This window comes from Bos grunniens, chromosome 8 (assembly GCF_055505025.1).
Source record: "Bos grunniens cultivar Pamir isolate PY7600 chromosome 8, Bosgru_T2T1.0, whole genome shotgun sequence".
In the NCBI taxonomy this organism is placed as follows: Eukaryota; Metazoa; Chordata; class Mammalia; order Artiodactyla; family Bovidae; genus Bos; species Bos grunniens.
Window position 1 is genome coordinate 59,381,242 of NC_141172.1, and position 21,901 is coordinate 59,403,142.

General features: G+C 39.6%; 1 protein-coding gene across 2 annotated transcripts in view; it reads left to right on the top strand.

Moving 5' to 3' along the window:
• MELK (maternal embryonic leucine zipper kinase) overlaps positions 1-21,901 on the top strand; it is a 73,142-nt gene that overhangs the window by 31,036 nt on the left and 20,205 nt on the right. For both annotated transcript variants that reach the window (XM_086415910.1, XM_086415911.1), the window contains exons 9-12: positions 5,334-5,402; positions 6,936-7,034; positions 12,659-12,745; positions 20,333-20,461. In XM_086415910.1, the coding sequence (XP_086272036.1) occupies positions 5,334-5,402; positions 6,936-7,034; positions 12,659-12,745; positions 20,333-20,461 (384 nt within the window). The remainder of the gene's footprint in view (positions 1-5,333; positions 5,403-6,935; positions 7,035-12,658; positions 12,746-20,332; positions 20,462-21,901) is intronic.

A 21,901-nucleotide genomic window follows, 5' to 3' on the forward strand; every position in this document is an offset into this window, starting at 1 on the left:
AGTATGACTGCAGGCTCTGCCTGTTTCCAGTGCACCAAGCACCATACATCTCATTCACTTGTCCTCCCTGCCTACCTGTGGGTAGTATTGCTTCTATAAGTACTAGCTTATAGCACAGCACAGGGGATCTATTAAAAGAGACTTCATGAATTCAAGTTAGGTTGATCAAAGGGATGAGAAATAAGAGGCAAAGGGAAACTTGGAATCAGCCTGGTGGCTCTTGTTATTCAGTTCTTTGGTCTGAAAATTAATTTTTATATCTGATTTCTGTAGAATTCTGCTATTTTTAGTTAAGAGTACTTGTGTTTTGGATGGTAGTTTTGGGATTAAATGGCATAACATTTATAGTTCTGGTTAGGAACTGTTATTTGTGTGTTGGAACAGGCCAGAAAGTGCTGGAATCTGGAACCAGAATTGTCCTTGGGTGGGTAGGTGATGATAGGAGAGAGGTAATGCAAGTAAGTTAAACCCTCAGAGATGGTCTGTTAGTTTTCTACAGTTGTCACAAAGTACTACAAGATGGTGGCTTAAAATGGCAGATATTTATTCTTTCAGTTCTGGAGACTAGAAGTCTAAAACCAAGGTGTCAGCAGGCCACGGTCTCTCTGAAGGATCTGGAGAAACTCCTCTTTTGCCTCTCGCTGGCTTCTTGTGTTTGCTTGCAGTCCTTGGCAGTCCTTGGTTTACAGGCGTGTCACTCCAGTCTCTGCCTCTGTTTTCATGCGGCCTTCTCTCCTGTGTGTTTGTGTCTCTGCATGTAAGTGCCCCCTTCTTATAAGAATACCCCCCAGTTATTTTGGATTTAGGGCCCAGCCTAACCCAGTACATCTTAACTTGATTACTTGTGCAAAAGCCCCTCTTTCCAAATAAGGGTGCGTTCACAGGTTTCAGGTGGACTTAAGTTTTGGGGGGACACTGTTCAACCCTGTGCAGTTGGTGTCCAGAGAGTAAGCAGTAGATGGCTCTGCATCCAGTCAGCATGAGCAGAGACCCTCTGGAGTACATGGAGGTTCTGACCTGTGAGCAAGACAAAGGGCGCTTGAGGCTGTGCAGGTTGTGATTGGAGACTCAGATCATGACTCTGATCAGTGTAAGTAGATGGTAGAGTCCTAACCCCAGGCTGTCTCTGTTTTCTACGGGACCCTGGTAAGAGCAAGCTATGGTACTTAAGCTACCAGGCAAACGATCAGTTTGCCAAGAAAGAGAATGTGTCAGGTACCCAGGGTTTGGATCATGAGAGACATCTGGATGCAGGAATAAGGAAAAGCTGAGATAAGAGAGTGGGGCCAGCCAAGTCACGGCCTGTCCTGCTTGTGACTTGATGCTGAGTCCCAGCAAGGTGGTTGAAGCATCTAAAAATCCCCCCTTCCCAGGGATAAGCCCGAGCCTAGGCAGCACTGAGCCTTCAGTGCTTGGTGAATGAAGGGTGGTAAGGAAAAATGAATTAGAGGCTTCTCATTACAGTTCAGAAACAAACTGTCAGCACTGACATTGGCATGTGTTTAGGTGCCCTGGCAAGGCATAATAGGCATGGGATCTCTGGGTAGTAGTGAGTGCTTTAGATAAAGGAGAATGAAAAATTTAATAACATTAAATGTCATTTGTAAAATGAAAGCTCATGCCCTTCCTAGGAAACACTTTGTAGGTCAACCTGTCTGCTCTCATCAGAGAGGCTGAGTAAGAGGTTGAGTTGCTTTAACATTAGCACCTTTTCTTTTTAAATAAATTGCTTGATAACATTTCTTTGAAACTTTGACTGTTTCTTTAACATAATCAAAGTCCGGCCTGTCATGTAGGTCTCAGATTCTGAGTGATCTGTACTGTCCATTTCTCCCCTCACCTTTAAGCTGGACTGGTTCCTGTGACAGAGAATGCAGTGCTGCTGCTAGTTGATGGCTTCTCCACCTGCCTGCCTCTACGGTTCCAGCCTGGTTCAGTTATTGCTGGGTGTGTGTGTGCGCGCATGTGCATGTACGTACATGCATGCGCGTGTGTGCGCTTGCCCTTGTCCGGGGAGTTTGTAATTTCCTTGGTTCTGTCTCACCGCAGCAAAAATTTGAGCAACGGAGGGACCAGTGTTACAGCTCAGTTTTATTTGGCAAGCAAAGGAAAATACATCCTCGAGGCATGAGGGCTGCTGCTGCTGCTAAGTCGCTTCAGTCGTGTCCCACTCTGTGCGACCCCATAGATGGCAGCCCACCAGGCTCCCCCGTCCTTGGGATTCTCCAGGCAAGAACACTGGAGTGGGTTGCCATTGCCTTCTCCAATGCATGAAAGTGAAAAGTGAAAGTGAAGTCGTTCAGTCGTGTTCGACTCTCAGCGACCCCATGGACTGCAGCCCACCAGGCTCCTCCATCCATGGGATTTTCCAGGCATGAGGGTGGGCCGACCCAAAAGATGCGAAGAGAAGAGAGGCCAGCGCGGCTCAATTTTGGCTCCTCTTTTTCAATGTTTTTTCTCCTCCCCCTGAGCCTGCCCTGTGTAAATTGGGCTAGCCTGGAGGGCTGTTTGTTTCTCCCGTCCTTGGACCTTCCTTTGTTCTATTTTCCCGGGCTTTTCCCTTTGTCCTTTAGCCACCACCATTCTGGACTACTTTTTCCTATTCTAACTACCTAACACCCTCATCTCCCTGGACCTGTAATAGATTTCTAATTCAGGATCCTTATTCAGGTAATTTTGTCTTTGGTTAGTTTTGGGGACCCTCTGGATTCTCTCAGACCATGTTCCTTAGTCCCCATAGTTATCACAAACAATTGTGTGATGAATATTACTATTCATAACAGTAATAACTTGTTTATGCCAAATTATTTGCTTAGGATAAATTGCTAGGAGTGTAATTGCTGGATCAAAGATATTTGATCTTGAATGCTTTTTATACATATTTCCACAGTACTCTTCAGAAATGTTTATACTCATTGTATATATAAGTGCTCTTGCCCCTGAACTCTAACATTGGATAATTTTTTTTGAAGTTTATCCATTTAGATCATATTTTTGTTTAAATTAATTACTTTTTTATTACTAGATTAGTTGAACATGTTATCGTGTTTATTGACCATTTAAAAACTCTTGTTTTTGGAATTATGAATATTCTTTGTCCATTTTCTTTTGGAATATATGCTTTTATCCTATTTCTTCATTTATTCAACAAATATTAATTGAGTACCTTTTATGTTAGGGCCAGACAATGTTCTAGGTAAACAGTACAGACAAAATCCCTGTGATTTTTTAAAGAGTTTATATTCTAATGTAAATAGAATACATTAGAATATTTTCTAATGTATAAACAAATATGTAGTATGACATATTTATAAACAAATAAATGTGTGTTTATAAACAAACATGTAGTATGACATATTTAAACAATGAATATGCTGGGTGTGTGTGTGCACACAAAATAAATAAATATGTAGTATGACATATAAACAAATAAATATGTAGAAAATAAACAAATATGTAGTATGACAAGTGGAGATAAGGACTGTATAGAAGGTGCCTTGAAAGGGTGGTGGAGATGATGGTGCATGAGGATGCTATTTATAAGGGTGGTTTGGGAAGACCTCGTTGATAACACTGGTATTTAAGGGGAGACCTGAAGAAGGTTAAGGTACAAGCTCTGCTGATATTGAGGAAAGCATAATAGTGGCGGGAACAAAGTGTGCAAAGGACCTAAGGCAGGCCTGTGTTTGACCTGTGGCATGATCATAGTTTGGTGAGTGAGGGAGAGAGTGAGGAGGTGAATTTGAGAGGTAGCAAGGAGTTGGGCCTGGAGCCAGAGTAAGGAATTTGGATTTCATTCTGAGTGAGATAGAGAGCCTTTGAAGAGTTTTGGATAGTGAAGTGGCATGACCTGACCAAATGTTTTGAAAGAACATTGGTGCTGATAAGTAGAAACTAGACTGTGGGGAGCAGTGAAGGGTTCTGGAATACTAGCTGGGAGCCTCTTGCAGTATATCAGATGAAAGAGCCTGGAGGTGTGGGGCAGGTAGTCAGGGGTTTCTGGATAAACAGAGAACCGGTAGATTTGCTGATGGTTTGGATGTGAAGTGTGAAGGAAAGAGGTGCTAAAGATGGTCCAAGGTTTATTCTTGTTTTTGTAAAATATTTGTTTATTTATTTGGCTGTGCTGGGTCTTAGCTGCCACACTCAGGATCTTTGATCTTCACTGTGGCATTGAAGTTCTTTAGTTGCAGCCAGCAGGATCTTTAGTAGTGGCGTGCAAACTCTTAATTGCAGCCTGTGGGATCTAGTTCCCTCATGGGGATTGAACCCAGGCCTCTTGCATTGGGAGTGTGAAGTCTTAGCCACTGGACCCCCAAGGAAGCCCATGATCCAAGGTTTCTGACCTGAGGAGTTGCCATTTGCTGTGAAGGGGAAATGTTGGAAGAAGAGGATTGGTGGTGATCTGTGAGAGCTCTTTACATGATAAAGTAGATTAGTCTTTTGTCATTTAGGTGGAAAGGCTTTTCCCCTACTCAATTTGTTGTTAATTAACTTTGTTAGTTGTGTTTTGCTGTACAGAAATGTCAGCTTTTAATTTTGTCATCTGTTAATCTTTATAGTTTTTGGTATTGCTGTCATGTCTAGACAGGTTCTAAAAACGAATCACCGATGCTTTCAGTATTCTCATGGTTTTGTATTTGCATTTAACTCTTTAATCTGGGTGGAATTAATTTTGATGTATATTGTGAATTACAGTTCAATCTTAATTTTCTCATGCAATTAACCTGTTGTCCTAGCATCATTAAACAGTTTGTTCTCTGCTAAGAGAGATGATTCTATCATTTCCTTTGAATTGGGAAAGGGGGCGTGTGTGACAGACTGTGTGAAGAGGTCCTGTTCTACATGTGTTAGTCTTTAGCAAGCCCCAGTCTTGTTTTGGTTGATGACTTAGTGACTGTAATGTCTAACAGGTTATAAACATTTGTCTCCTGAGTCTCTTCCATTCCCTAAAGGGGTGGCTTTATGCAGTGGCAGTTCTTCAGTGATAGTGAATTCTGCCTCGTAGATGATATGTGACCTGTTTGTAGCCACAGCCTGTGTCCAGTTACCAAATATGCTTTTCTGTGACCTAATTTTGTCAACTGACAATTCTTCTGGGATTATAAACTAAAATTTGCTTTAGCAATATGAACATTGACTACAGTGTATACTTCTGGCCACTAATAATACTGTAGATTCCAAAGGCCTGTAAGATATATGTTTGCCATGTCTTAAAGTTGGGTGAAGTCTTCAAGCTTGGAAGTAAATCTCTAGCATGTTGTTAACTGTAGAAATTTTTGTTAAGGCTGATTGAACCTAAGTCTCTTTAATGCTTTTCTTGTTTTTTGTAGAAAGGGAAATATGACGTTCCAAAGTGGCTGTCTCCCAGTAGCGTTCTACTTCTTCAGCAAATGCTACAGGTAATCTTTGTTATTTATTTTTAAATAATAGAAGTCTATTGCAGCTATTTGATTTTAAGATGTCTGTGGTGCTACTACATTTATACATCACCTTTAAAAAATTCTATTCATTATATCTATTCTGCAGATATTCTCTACTAGTGCTTTCTTTGCAAATGCAATTTTTTTTTTTTTGGCCATACCACGTGGCATGTGGGATCTTCCCTGATTAGGGATCGAACCCCCATCCCCTGTAGTAGAAGTGTGGAGTTTTAACCCCTGCACCTCCAGGGAAGACCTGTATTTTTTTTTTAAAGACAGCTAATATATGTCTTTGGTGATTTGGTTTTTCTTCCCTTTTCTTGAGAATTGTCAGTTTAATCAGCTCTTGCTCCACTGTTTTCTGAGTTCTTGCTCCCATTCTTTGTATGCTAGATATATAGTGGATATGGAATAAATGCTTGAATGAGCTGATGTACAACTGAGTGGGCCCTTGATCTAGTGCTGTGGTTCACAAACTTTAGCATGTACCAGAATTGCCAGATGGGCTTATTAAAACCCAGATTGCTGGGCTTCAAATGGAAAGTGTCTGATTCTATAGATCTGGGGTAGGACTAAGAGTTTGCATTTCTAACAAGCTCCCAGATGACACTGATGCTGCTGGTCTGGGGGGCCACATTTAAGAATCACTGATTTGGTGTAATGACCTCAGAAGGTGAAAGATAGGAGTGCTGAAGGCTAGTTATCCTCCCTCCCGATCAGTACGCATGCCACCTAACCTGGTTCTGACCTGAAAATGGGGATTCTGAGCTTGGCCTCACGGCTACATAGTGTTATGTGGATAAAATGAGATTAATAGGAAACACTTTGAAAATATGAGTACCTTATTAGTGCAGTATGTTTTTCATTATTATGTATTTCAGTTTTCCATCTATTAAGCCATCTCTACTTTTTATTCAAAATTTACTTCAAGCTCACCCACCTTGATTAAGTAGGCCAGACCACCAAATCTCCATAATGAGATTGAAAACACCTCATCCTTTCTTCTAAACTCCCCAAAACTTAATCTGTGTTGATTAATTTTCCTTTCCTCACATTTGAAAATTACAAATGGAAAAGAAAGGTATGCTTTTCAACTTGTTCTATGTGATTGTAAGCTCACCGGAGGTAGAGATTGCATATTCAGTGTGAATGCCCTGCATTGTGGCTGCTTGAATATTAAATTGGTGAATATTTCCTGTGAATAGGTTTTCCAGCAAAAGACTATTACATCATACAATAGATTGACTGAACTTCATGAATAATGTCCATACCAATGAAGTTCATGTTTGTTAAACATTTATCTTCTAAGCCGTGTTGGTTGCTATAGTTCTCTTGCTTCTATTCCCTTTTTAAAAGAATTTATTCCAAGGCCATTTTAAGGTCTTTGACAGCATTTTTGTGATGATAAAAGTTTACATCTGTTCTGATGAATTTTGAGTTCTCAGGAGAAAAAGGTGTTCTATGCTCTCTATTTGAAATGTTAATCTCCAGCTACCTCTCAATGGCCACTAGGTGGACCCAAAGAAACGGATTGCTATGAGAAATCTCTTGAACCACCCCTGGATCATGCACGATTACAACTGTCCTGTTGAGTGGCAAAGCAATGCTCCTGTAAGTAGAATTAAAAAACAAACAAACAAAAAACTTTGTGTGGATTTAGGATGTACAGTGATGTGTTCTAAGTATAAAAGAAAATATATTTTGTAGACTTATTCGTCAGATTGCTGTTTGGGAGACTGTAACTGAACTATACATTCACCTGTTAATCTCTTGGACAGTGATGCCTAACCAGGCCAGCACATGAGAATCACAAGGACCTTAAAAAGTGCCTGTGCCCCCTCCCACAACGATTAGTAGATATTTAAAAAAACTCCCAGGTGTCTCTCACATAGTCAGGATTGTGAACAGTGCTCTGAGAATCTTGGGCGGGTTACTTAACTTTTCCAAACCTGTATATTCGTCTGTAAAAAGTAGGTTAAACCTGTTCTTTGTCTACTTCCCAGAGTAGTTACGAGGTTGCAGTGGTTCTCATACTTTTAAGTCTGAGGCCCCCTTTATGCTCTTAATATTAATGTATTAAAATATTTATTTGATTCACTTAAAAATAACAGTACTATACCTGTTACAGTTTATCACAAATAAATATTTTTATGAAAAAAGACTATTTAAAAAATAAATGTGGTGGGAAGAATAGCATTGTTTTACATCTTTGCAAGTTTCTTTAAAGTTTAGCTTAAATGAAGGCACTTGGATCTCACCTGCTTCTGCATTGTCTGTTTTGTTATGTTGTTTTGATTGGAGATCCTCCAGGGTCTGTAGACCACACCACACCCCGAGAACTGGTTTAATATATATATAGGAAAGAGCTTTAACACAGAGTGCTATGCAAGTTTAAGCAATTATATTAACAAACATTCCTACATTACTGTTTTAAAAATATTTTTTAACAAATGGAAGTTTGAACTTGATAAAAATGTGAGCTTTACTAAAGAATATGTATAATTGAAAAAATTATAGTTAATTTAAAATATTGTTAGTTTTAGATATATAGCAAAGTGATTCAGTTATGCATATATATATATTTCAAATTATTTTCCATTATAGACTATTATAAGATATTGACTGATAGTTCCCTGTATTACACAGTAAATCTTTACAGTTTATTTTATGTAAGGGGTAGCCACATTTTGTATATTAATAAACTATTGCTACATTAAAAAAAACAAATTTAGTGATTTAAAACCATAATAATTTACATTTTCTGTGGATCAGTAATTTGGGGCTCAGCTGGGCTGTTCTTGTATGGGTCTTACCTGAGGTCACTCGTGTGGCTGCAGTCAACTGGTGACTCTAACATGGCTGGATTGTGTAAGGTTCACTCAAAAGACCAGCTGTTGGGACTCCCCTGGTGCTTCAGTGGTTAAGACTCTATGCTTCTATTGCAGGAAGCATGGTTTTGATCCCTGGTCAAGGAACTAAGATGCCACATGTGACATAGCATGGCCAAAAAAACCCCCATCTGTTTATGCTGGGTATTTGTTGGGTCACATTGTGTCCACAGGCTACTCTGGGCTTCTTGATATGGTGGCTGGATTCCAAAAGAAGCAAGAAAGTGGGCAAACCCTAACACTCAAGCATTTTTCAAGCCTCTGCTTTCATTGTACTTACTAATGTCTGGCCAAAGCAAGCCACAAGGTAAAACCCAGAGCCAGTATGGAAGGCGTAGGCATCAAAATTGGTACAATTCTTATCCCCTTTTCATAGACAAGGAAATCAATAAGTTAAACATAACTATTTAAGAAATAAATATAGTGAGAAGAGTGGCACTGCTTTATGTCTTTGAAAATTTCTTTAAAGTCTAGCTTAATAGAAGACACTTGGGTATTCATCTGCATCTACACTCTGTTTTGATAACATTGTTTTGGTTAAAGCATATGAAGAAAAGGTAGCCTCACACAGGTGTGTAGTTAGAAAAACACTTTAATGCTTTAAAGGAGAAGTGTTTTAATAGCCTTGTCAGATAATTGGGGATGTTTTTGGTAATCTGAAATGTCTACAGTGATGTGGAGTTTGTGCATGGATCAACAGAGTAGTTTGGAGACACGCCACATTGTAGACCTGATACAGCTGTAGGGTATTTGCTTTCTGGAAGAATCACACCAATAAATATAAATACTTGGAAAAATAGGCTGTTTGTTTTTAACCCCTTCTCACTAGTCTGTCCCCTATTAGGACCACACAGCCTGATCTGAAATCCCTCCTGATTCTCCTGTGATTGTCAGTCTCTGAAATGTCTCTTCTCCCTCTTTCCTTTCACCCTTTAAGACATCTTTAGTATCTACTGAGCAAACACAATTAGAGCAGCAGCTTAATGCTAATAACTGAGAGCCTACAAACAGCAGAACGTATGCTCTCCTAGCAGTGTGGCAGCAGGGCCGGGGAGCTATGCTGTGCCCCTTGTGGGATGGTGACCATGTGTGGTGCCAATGCCTGTGTTCAGCCATTGGGGGTCATCATTTCTCCATGTGTGGGAGGGCTCTGCATGTCTTCTCGGCAGTGATCCTTAACAGGGGAGGATATGCTACTGTTTGCAATAGAATAGATGCCAAAATGAAGAAAATCTCTGATTTCAACAGCACGAAGATTATTTTAAATTGGGGCATTGTATAAAGTAAGATACATAGTTTTGAGGTTTTGAGTGTTCTGAAAATGTATATGATTTCCCTTACATATTAGTATAATAATTGCTCATATATATTGAATACTTACTGTAATAGAAAAGTGTGCTGTTATAGTACTATAGTATAATAATAGAGCCCTTAGGATACTACCCTTAAGGGCTTTGTGTTTTTAACTCTTTTAATTCATTTAACCCTCATACAAACCCTCTGAAGTGGGTACTGTTATTGTCCCCATTTGCAAATGAAGCAGTTGAACACAGAATCATGAGATAACTTGCCCAAGGTCAAATAACTAGTAAGTGTAGAACCAGGATCTTAACCCAAACAGAAGGGCTCCAGAACATAATGGATCTGACAGGTCAACAGTTGAAACTCAGGTCCTGTATTCTGTGTAGCGGTAGCCTCTGTGATGAGCGTTACTTGTCTGGTTTCTGTTGGAATAGCTATTGGAACAGAGTCTCAGAAAGGTGGCATTGTGGTGTGGTAGGAAGAACCCTAAGCTAGGGTGAAAAATGCCCATCTTGGGCAAATGGCATAAATTTTTCTGAGTCTGCATTTTCTCACCTCTAATGTGGGTATTCTAATGTCAGCCTCTTCTGTATGTTTGGATTATGTTTTGTCATTTATAGAGAGCTTTAAAAGTAATGTCATTCATCTGTTACATCTGCCTTACTGAGCTATTGCAGGAATCAAATGAGTTATATACAGGAGAGCCATAAGGGATTATTGCTTTTTGAAGTATTTGCTTGTCTGCCTCAATATTGTCTTTCATCAAGGGTGAGCTATAAAAAATAATTCAGATTTACTTGGATATTTAAGGTAGAGATGCTGTTCTCTAACTGTATGCATGTTCTCCTATCATTTTCACATGTAGCTGTAGTACTCAAGTATTGTATCAAATAGAAGTTATATTCAGTTCCATTTTCTGCCCTACTGAACAGGAAATGTAGTAGGCACGGATAATCCAAAATAATTGGCTGGCTTTTGGTACACATTTTTGTACTTAGTTTAACTGGAGTGTGTGTGGCTGAGAATTCAGAGTACTTAAAGTGGTGAACCTTTTTGAAAAACCCAGCTTGAGAAACCATATTTTTCAGACTTTGGTGTCTTGTCCCACTCTTTTCATTCTTTCCAGTTCAAGAGCCCAGCAAAGAAGATCGCATCTCCTTCCTACTCTTCCTTCCTTTCCTCCACGTACCCTGTGGTAAAAGTACAGAGCAAGAGGCTATGGGGGAGAGGTTTTTGTTTTTATGAGAGTAACTTAAGATCATGGTGGGAACCCCAGAAATCTTGTCTTTCATGCTTGAGCAGTGGTATCAACAAGAAGATACCCAGCTGAGTTGTAAAGTGTCCCGGCTTCTGAGTCTGAGTTCTTCCTGAAGTGGGAATCTACAGTTAGGGGAACTGCTAAGGTCAAAGCATCACAAGGAAAACTTACTTATGGCATTGTTGACTTTCCTAGAACCATCAGTATAAACCTTTGTGGTTGACTTTCCTAGAACCATCAGTATAAACCTTTGTGGTTGACTTTTCTAGAACCATCAGTATAAACCTTTGTGGTCTCTGCATTCTCCATGGCCCGTGAGGTACCAGCCAGTCATACAGGTCATTGTTTGTACTGTCCCTGTAGTTTCATGGTGGCAGCATGATTTTCCCTTGAGTCTGTTGTGACAACTATGGTGTCCAGAACAAGGGAAGGTCATGATAGTGCTCTGCCTTCTGCTGGGCAAACCTCTCTTGGATCTTGAGGGTCAGTGACAGCATGAACTATGTGATCAAAAGAAAGGACCAAAATGGTTGGGAGGAGTTAATCATTGAAACAGTTGTTAAGGGGACTGGAAAAGAGAATGCTTGGAGAAGAAAGGTTGTTGATAATAGGAATATTCAAATTTATGAAAGACTTTTATACCAAAGAGGAAATAAAATTAAGACTGTTAGTAAAAACAGTTAACCATTTTTTGAGGGCCTCTTCGTGTAGTATTCCACATAGCTTGCATGTGTTACATGGCAGGTGCCATCTCTATTTTACAGGTGATGAAACTGAGACTAAGGGTGGTGTAATGACATGCTCAAGATCACACAGTTCTTTTGTGATATAATGATTAAAACCAAGGTCGTCTACTTCTAAAGCCTGTCAGCTGTTGGATTGTAGCAATTCACAGTGGGTAGGAATCAGAAGGAGACAAATCTTAGGCGAGGAGGAAGAAGCTAACCATCCCAGCTGTTCTAGAGATGAAGACTAAGTAGAAAGTGAAACCTCACTTACTGGGACTGTTGTGAAGTGAATTCTTACATTGGAAATGTGACTTTATAATTACATTCCTTATAATTCTCTTCCTGTGTGATTTTCTGAACTCCTGTTGCAGGGACAGGCCAGACCCTACCTGCCTTTTCATTCTCAGTGATCCTTGTTTGGTTCTGAGAACCTATTTCTGGTCCCATCTCTGGTGAGGTCTCATTCTGCAGGGGTCAGGCTACTTGGATCATTTCTGTCCTTAATCAAAATAATGTTTGGAGGCAGTATTACTTCTTCCTTTTAACAATTGTGCTTTGCCAGTGCCTTCATCATAATGACGATTGTGCAGCATCTGTGGCACCATCAGAAGGGCTCCTTGGATTGTGCTGAACCCAAACATAACCTGGGAGACTATATGCTACAAGTCTGACCCACTCTTTACCCAGTCTCTTGTGCAGCCCCTAGTTTTCGATGCCTAGGTGGCTGCTCTTTGATGCAAATGTCGATCCCTGTCTTGCAGTAGGGGAGGAGAATAGAGTCCCTGGGCTGCACAGCAGAATTGTAGCAGTCAATCAGATGATGATGGGGACGTGAAAAGCTAGGAAAGAGAGCTCATCACCTTCTTGAACTGCTTATTGTTATCTGCTTATATCTCTAAAAATTGTGGAGGATGTTTATTCTTAACTAAGAGTTTGACAAACTCATGTTGTTTTTACATGTTGGCTTTTGATTTTATAAGGTAATTATGATAATTTAAAGGTTTCAAAACCATATATATTTTATTAATGTTAATAAAATCGATAAAAATTTTTTTCTAGCTTATTCACCTTGATGAAGATTGTGTAACGGAACTTTCTGTACATCACAGAAACAACAGGCAAACTATGGAGGATTTAATTTCACTGGTAAGAAATACAGCATGAATTTGAAAGTATTATCTTTTGTTTCATCTTTTTTGTTTTGTTTTGTTTTATCAGTACATTAAAAATAGTATAGCATTTTTCAGGCCTAAGATTTTATCCCGGGTGAAAATACTATATTGCACTTAGTTTATGTTTGTGTATATTTTCAACTCTTTTCTGATATCTGCTAGATATCCTCTTTAGAAATGAGGTTGAACAAAGAGAATTACGGTGGGAAAAAAAATTAAGAAACAGATCAAACGAATCAAGAGAATTTTCAGAGTTCCAGTTCTGACAACTTTAAATTCTGTAACACAGAAGTGTGATTCTGCTGTAGCAATGAGGTGAACACAAAGCGGTTTTCATTTCACCTGAAAGCATCCCATTTAGCATGACATCACCCCCAACCTTATGAACCAGATGCTGTGATTCCTGGTGTTGGGTCATTTTTAGCCATTTTAGATGCCTAGTCACTAGATCCTACATGTAGTTTCTCCTGGAAACAGTGGCTGTCTCTGAGTACAGTCTGACATGATGGGCAGGGATCGCACCCAGCTTACCTCCTGGTTCACTACCGTGTCTTTCATCACCTATGAGTTGTGTTTGCTTTTTCCTCTTTCTAACTTGAAAGGTAAAGGCCTTAAGCAGATTTTTTTTTTAAAGAACTAACCAAAGCTTTGCTAAGCCACAAGTTTTTTCAGTGAGGAGATACAAAAGAATTCTTTTGAATGACACAGTAAGTCTTTTGAAAGACAATTTCAGACAAATGGAACATATCTGGAAAACAGAGTGATAATTTACTTTTTCAATGGAATGAAAGGAAATGGCAAGAATTGGGAACTGCTGCTGGATATGTCAGTTCCTTCTTTTTTTTTTAAGTATTTATTTGGCTACACCAGGTCTTAGTTGCAGCATGCGGACTCTTAGTTGTGCATGTGGGATCCAGTTCCCTGACCAGGGATTGAACCCAGGCCCCTGCATTAGGAGCAGGAGTCCTAGCCACTGGACCACCAGGGAAGTCCCAGGGCCTTCGTCTTTTACAGTGAAAATTTGAAGTTTTCACATAGACGAGTTTCATATAATCATGACTTTTTCTTTGGGATGATCTTTAATAGAAAGCTATCTTTTGGATTCAAGAAATTGCTTTTTCAATTGTTATTATAGAAATTTTCAAATATCTATAGAGGGACTAGTATAATAACAATGATTTTCCATGTACTCATCTTCTAGCTTTAATTAACAGGTATTAACATTTTGCCAGTTTTTTTTTTTAATTTTATTTTATTTTTAAACTTTACAATATTGTATTAGTTTTGCCAAACATCAAAATGAATCCGCCACAGGTATACCTGTGCTCCCCATCCTGAACCCCGCTCCCTCCTCCCTCCCCACACCCTCCCTCTGGGTTGTCCCAGTGCACCAGCCCCAAGCATCCAGTATCGTGCATCGAACCTGGACTGGCGACTCGTTTCATACATGATATTATACATGTTTCAATGCCATTCTCCCAAATCTCCCCACCCTCTCCCTCTCCCACAGAGTCCATAAGACTGATCTATACATCAGTGTCTCTTTTGCTGTCTCGTACACAGGGTTATTGTTACCATCTTTCTAAATTCCATATATATGCGTTAGTATACTGTATTGGTATTTTTCTTTCTGGCTTACTTCACTCTGTATAATAGGCTCCAGTTTCATCCACCTCATTAGAACTGATTCAAATGTATTCTTTTTAATGGCTGAGTAATACTTCATTGTGTATATGTACCACAGCTTTCTTATCCATTCATCTGCTGATGGGCATCTTGGTTGCTTCCATGTCCTGGCTATTATAAACAGTGCTGTGATGAACCATTTTGCCAGTTTTATCTGTATCCCAGCACTGTCCTCCATCTGTCCTTTTTAGCTAAGACATTTCAAAGCAAATCCCATGTATCCTATTGTTTTATGCAGAAAAACTTTGGCAGGAGATTCACAAACTTTAAAACCTGAATCTGAAAAGTAACACACTCAAAACTTCAATAATCTTTGGGTAAAAAGTCTTTAAAATAGTGTCCTTTATGTGGTGTATACATATAATTTTCAAACTTGAAACTGAAATGGAAATAGGAATTATGAAACAATATAATGAAGCATGATAGAGATGGTTTTCTGGTATTACATCTCTCTAAATATCTCAGTTGTCTTGAAAGCTGGGCATGACAAACATCAAGAATGTGTGAGGAGAGTAATAGTTTTCTTCTTGTGTACTTTCCCTTCATTCTTAAATACCTGTTTGTACTTATTTTCTAGTCCTAGGGATGAGTAGACAACCTCTTCAAAACCTTGGCTGAACATTGGAATCACCTAGGAACTTTGATCCTGATGCCTAAATCCCAACCCCAGAGATGATTATTTCATTGATCTGGGGTGTGGCCTAAGCATCAGAATTTTTAAAGGCTTCCCAAATGATTGCAGTATGTAGACAGGGGTTGGGAGGTACTACTCTAGGTTCTTGCTCTTCAAAGTGTAATCTATGACCAGCAGCATCACTTTGTGCTTGTTAGAGATGCAGCATCACTTTGTGTACCTCAGACCTACTGAATGAATCAGGATCTGCATCTTAGTAGAACCCAAGTGATTTCATCGTGAAGGATTGGTCTGAGTCAGTGGTTCTCAACTGGGAGTGATTTTGCCCTTCCAGGGACATTTTTGGTTGTCACAACTAGGGTGTGTGTATATGCCAATATTACTTGGTGGGTAGAGGCCAGGGATGTTGCTAAATATCCTATAGTACACAAAATAGGCCCTGGCCACAAATTACCCAGGTCAATTATCAATAGTGTTGAAGTTGAGAAATCCTGGTCTGGGAAGTCTCAGAGAATTCACATTGATTCTAGGTACTTTCCAGTTTAAAGAGCCTTGGGAAAACTAGGTTTGAGATCAGCCATGGTTTGTTAACATTTTTTTTTTTCCTTGTGTCTTGGGCACTCTGCTGTTGCATTTCAGGCTGGCTAGACAGGACAGAGATCAGTTTAATGTGATCCATGCTGGGTATGGAGCTGCTGATCTTGGTGTAAAGAGAGAGAAACAATATTATTCACAAACATTCAACTTTTGGAACTACCACTTATATATTATATACCTGAGCATTCTTAAACTGCTTTTTGTATTGGAAGTGAGAATCTCTCATGTGTCATGATTTTGAGCCATCTTGTTTTAACCCTCTTGAGATTTCCTCCAGTGGTGGTAGAGCTTCCTCTTCATTGCTTTCCTCACTTTCCCCCTCGTCTTCCAGCTGTGAGGGGCTCTGGATTGTGGAGCAGCCAGTTATCTGTTTGGGGAACTTCACTGAAGGTCCCATGTGCACACAAGGACCTCCAGACCAAGACAGATCCTTTCCCCTCACCCCTGTGGTGTAAACTCTCATGTATTCTGGTGATGGAGGTTTCAAGATTGAGGGCCCCATTGTGGGAATATAAATGTTGTTCATTCTCAAGACCCTGTTTTCTGGACACTGTTCTGTCTTACCCTTTCCTTACATGCTCTTTCTCACGCCCTTAAGACAGATGTCTTGGCTGACACGTCAGCCTCAGCAGGTGTTGTTCTGCACGTAGAACAGACTTCCTTATCTTCAAAGCCTTACTACATGACTTCCTTGTCCAAGAAGGAGACTCAATAAATATGCACTCAGGATTTTCTCGGACAGTTGCTCTTTCGTGAGCTCTCCCTGCACTGTCTCTCATAATCCTGTGTGGTTGTGAGAATTAATTCAGGACGACACTGCTATACCCCAGGAGCAAGGTCAGGGAAAGGAGACTGGGCCGCTCCTCAGTTTATCAACCCTGTGATCCAGTAGCTGCCTGTCCTCAGCCCAGGCAGTCCTTTAACATTTGGTTTGCGTGAACAATAATTGGGGATTTTAAAATGTTTTTCATTTCCTGGAAGTAGAACCTTCTTTATAACAGGTAAACCTTTTGCTTTACTCTCAGACATTTGACTTTCTAAAGAGGGAGCTGCTTAAAAGATAAGAGAGACATTGGTTGTGTTAGACTTCAGGATTGACATCACCTGGAAAGCATAACTAATGCATTGATTTATCTGTTATTAAACACAGAACTCCTCTGTGCATATTATCATAATGAATAGTATGCAGTAGCTGTGGCAAAAAAGTTATTAAAAGGATGCTTTTTTTGCCTAGGGAAATAGAGAGTTTCCAGGATGATTATTAAGCTCTGAGGTATGTTTAGAAAACTCCACCTAAAACTCAGCATTTTCCCAGTGTTGTTTACAATGCCTGGGTTATGCCATCGTTGACAAGCAAGTGGCAACTTATTTCTGAAACCTTGTCTCTAATCAGTTTATGGCATCCCTTTCAAAAAGGCATTTATCACAGTGCAAAAAAAAACCTTTAACATGGGAATTATCTGGCGATCCAGTGATTATGACTTGGTACTTCATTCCTGGGGTGTAGAATTCAGTACCTGGTCAGGGAACTAAGATCCTACAAGCTATGCCGCATGGCCAAATAAATAAATGAATAAACAGTTAAATAAATAAAATCTTTAACATAACTTTTGGAGAGTAGAGAGTTAGTTTCACCCAGTTTCCAAGTACCTTCTCCATGAAACCTTTCCCATCCTTCTTCTCCCCAACTTATCTGAATGAAAGATAACATTCCATGATAATTTATCACAGTGTTACACTTCTTCCACTAGATTGATATGTCCATTATGTCAATTTCCAAGTATATACTACAATTGTGGCTATCTAAAATGTTAACAGATAAAACTTATTAATAAAATCAGAGGTGATAGTAGACCTCTTTGGGTCATGTGAGAGATGACATGTGAGACATGACCCCTTTGTGAGAGATACATAGCATAAAATACTATTTAGTTTTAAATTTTAACACTTTTACAGGACAGAGAGTCTCATAGTCTTGAGTACATTATTTGGAAACTTTTAGTTTTTCATGAGGGTTGAACAGACATGTTTATGTTCAACACCTCCTAAAACCTCACTAAAATAATAATAAAGGACTAAAAAGGCAAATATTTCACAATGAAAAGAATGAAAGAGGAGATAAAAGGCATGTCAATAAAATTTTAGAAGTTATTAAATAGCTAAGTGGCAGCTGACCTAGCATTTTGGAGAAAACTGAAAGCAAAGTGCATGGAGTGGGAAAAGGCTGTAAGCAAATTGTTAGGGCCCTGGACCTCCAGAAAGGCTCAGGAACCAGAGGTCCTAGGAACCTCTGGAGTCAGGGAAGTGAGCAGGTTGGCAACCAGGAAGATTGGTTGGAAGTCTCTGTTAGGAGCAGTTAGACTGCTAGGTCCCTTTCTTTACCTTGTGCTGCATGATAACCTTTCCCCCACTCCAGCAGAAGACTGGAGAGACACTGAACCAGACATGCTCTTGTACCAGATGCAGCTCAGGTGGGGGTGATGAGCCGTTCTGAAATGGATGCATTGATACACACAATCCCCTTCCTGAACAGTGAACCGCCATCTCTAACTCCCTTCCCTATTCAACTCTGAGAATGCTGGGATCAGGATTTTATCCTAACTGCAGTGGGCTTGGGGAAAATACTGGGAGACTCATCTCTAGGGAAAAGCCAAGAGAAGAGACCTATTAAACCAATGGTTGGGAGTTCAACTTCCTGCCTGTTAACCTTAAAGCAGGGCTTCCCAACCCCTGGGCCACAGACTGGTATGGTCCACAGCCTGTTAGCAACCAGCCCACACAGCAGGAGGTGAGCAGCGGGCTGGAGAGTAAGCAAGTGAAGCTTCATCTGTATTTACAGCTGCTCCCCATCGCTTGCATTACCGCCCGAGCTCCTCCTGTCAGATCAGCAGCAGCATTAGATTCTCATGGGAGTGTGAAGTCTACTGTGAACTGCATATGTGAGGAATCTAGGTTGCATACCTATTAGAATCTAATACCTGATAATCTGATTCTGCATTATGGTGCGTTGTATAATTATTTCATTATGTATCACAATGTAATAATAGTAGAAATAAAGTGCACAATAAATGTGATGTCCTTGAATCATCCAGAAACCATCCTCCCCTCACCCCCCCATCTGGGGAAAAATTGCCTTCTGCAAAACCAGTCCCTGGGGTGAGAAGGGTTGGGGACTGCTGTGTTAGAGAGAAGCCCCCAAGGTAAAGAACTGCCCCAAACTACACATAGAGTCTTTTAGCTGTGTAGTATGCTCTTTGCTTCTAAAAAGAGACATATCAGCCAGAGATCACCAGACCTTTGAGGACAGCCTCTAACATGAAAGTCAAAGATCAAAACAATGGGGTCGGGGAGAGAGTGAAGCAAAAGTATAGATACTCAGAAAAAATCAGATAATGCAGGGAGTGGGAGAAAATGGCTAAGAAACAATAATTACTATTCTTTGAGATAAGAGAAGCTATTTCTTTTTCGAAATAGGAATAAGATGACTTAACAAGAACATTTTAAGAGATAGCTCTTGAAGATTTAAAATATGACCAGAGAAATGAAAAGCTCAGTAGACATATTTCAAAATGAAGTTAATGTGAAATCTTTCAAAGGTAGAACCTAAAGACAAATATATGCACAAAGAGAAGAGAGGGTAAGAAAGGTCCAACATACACATAATAGAAGCTGCAGGAAAATAATAAACAGAGGAGGGGAAGGAACCATCAAAGAAACAGTATGAGGGAAAATATTCCAGAAGTGAAAGTATAAGCAACTAGGGCTTGGCAAAATGGATGAAAATAAATCTGCACAAAAGCCTAATTTAGTAAACTTCCAGAAAACTAGGGGTGAAAAAGGAGGTCCAGATTTTCTAGAGACAGGAAGCAAAAGGTCATACACAAAGGTTTGGGAATCAGAAAGACTTGATTTTTTGATAACTGTACTAAAAGTGAGAAGACCATGGGACAGTGCCTTCAAAGCTGTAAAAATTATTATCAACCTAGAATTCCATACTCAGCCAAACCAGAATCAAGTGTGTGAACAGCATAGTCATTTACCAGACATGCAAAATCTCAAAAAATTTACCTCCCATTCATCCAATAATTAAAAAGTTTAATAATTGGCATGGCAGGGGTTCCCCAGGACTGTACTCACCTTTTCGCCTCTGTTCTGATTGATGTCAGGGTACCAGTTAAATATTTTGGACATTACCTTTATTTAGTTGTAAGGACTATTTACGTGATTATAATAACATAAATGTGATTTAACAAAAAATTGTGATAAAATTATAGTAGGATACAGGAAGGAGATGTGTTGGGGTAAAAGGAAGGAATTGAAATAGAGCTAATTTCTTTTTCCCATATTAAGAAAGCTAGAGACAATATCTGACACTAAACCACAATTTAAAGCTGTATAATCAATTGATTTAGAAATACAGAGGAAATAACTGAAAGTGTTAAAACGTGGTACCTTTTAGGGAGTGGAAATTGTGTGTGGGTGTGGTGTAGGGGATTGCTGTTTTTCATTGTATGCTTTGTAAAGCTTAAAAAAAAAATTCTAAACTCTGAATGTCATGACATTGGGGAAAAATATTAATTTAAAATAAAGATGATGTCAAAAGCAAGTTTAGTCTTCTAAACAACTTGATTTTCTTTTCTCCAGTGGCAGTATGATCACCTCACAGCTACTTACCTTCTGCTCCTAGCCAAGAAGGCTCGGGGGAGACCGGTTCGTTTAAGGCTTCTTTCTTCCTATGGACAGGCCAGCTCAACGCCAGTCACAAACATAAAGGTGAATGTTAGAACCTCTTGTGTGAGTGCCATCCACTCTTGCCATGTGCTTACTCTGTTCATGAGTGAATACACACCAGGAAGGTTAACTTTGCTGATGTCAAGGACCCGGAGGCAAGGCATTTTATGATTTAAATATTGTTAAGGGAAATGAGAAAGTCTGAGCTTGAATGCTAAAATTTTTGAATATCTGGCTGGCATTAAAAGAAAAATTTCTCCCTTCCTCCTTTTTTCCCATGAAAGTAACTCCTGATTGTTGTAGAATAATTTTAAGCCCCAGATAAGCTAAAGGAGAATATAATTTATCTATAAAGCTACTACCATCTATAGATAAAATAGTTTATATTTTACTGTCTTTCCAGTCTTTTTTAGTGTGCTTGTTTATATCTTATGTAAATTATAGGACAAATAATATATGCTTTTTTTAAATGAAGTGTTTCAGTGAATATTTTGATACTCATTTATGTTAGGGGTTTAGGATGTTTTGAATAGTAGATATAGCTCATGCAACTCAAATTTCTTGTATGACTTGTAACTATTTTTTTCTATTTTGTAGTCTTTGTCTCATTTTCCTTCGTCATGAATGTGTAGAATGGTGGAGAAGCCTTACCTATTTGGAAGCACTGTGTCATTCCTAAGTGCTCACATCAGTCTCTGTTTTCTATGTGATTCTCTGTATTTCCCATGGCTTAAAATTCTGCCTTCCAAATACTTTGCTGAATGGAAAGTGGAGCTTTGTAATATGATCTTCCTTCCATTAGTTCAGGTTGCAGTTTAAATGATTTTAGCACTAGAAAACTGTACTTTTGTTATTCTCAGAGAGAGGGAGTGTGCCCTCTTTGTGGAATCCAGGATGTTTGCTCAGCCTCTCAGTTGCGTTTGAGTCTTTGAGACCCTATAGACTGTAGCCCGCCAGGCTCCTTTGTCCATGGGATTTCCCGGGCGAGCATACTGGAGTGGGTTGCCATTGCCTCTTCCAGGGGATCTTCTTCTCCCCAGGATTGAACCTGCATCTCTTGCATCTCCTGCATTGGCAGGCGAATTCTTTACCACTGTGCCACCTGGGAAGCCTGGAATCCAGTATAGCCCAAATGATTATGTGAGTGCAGTGATTTTTTTTTTTAATTGGATGATAATTGCCTTACAATGTTGTGTTGGTTTCTGCCATACAACAATGTGAGTCAGCCGTAAGTATACCTATGTCCCCTCCCTCTTGAATCTCCCTCCTACGTCCCAGATATTTTTTTCTTTAGGTATCAAAGCTGTGTTTTAAAAATCTTCAAATGCTACCCCTTTCATAATCTTTTGTTGAATCCACCCATATCCCCACCCCCGGCAATTCCTTTAACAATTCATGTAGACCTCTTTTTTGGCACTTGTCAATCATGTACTGTACGTATAGTGGTTCTTTTGTCCCTGAGAGGCCTAACTTGTCTCCCTT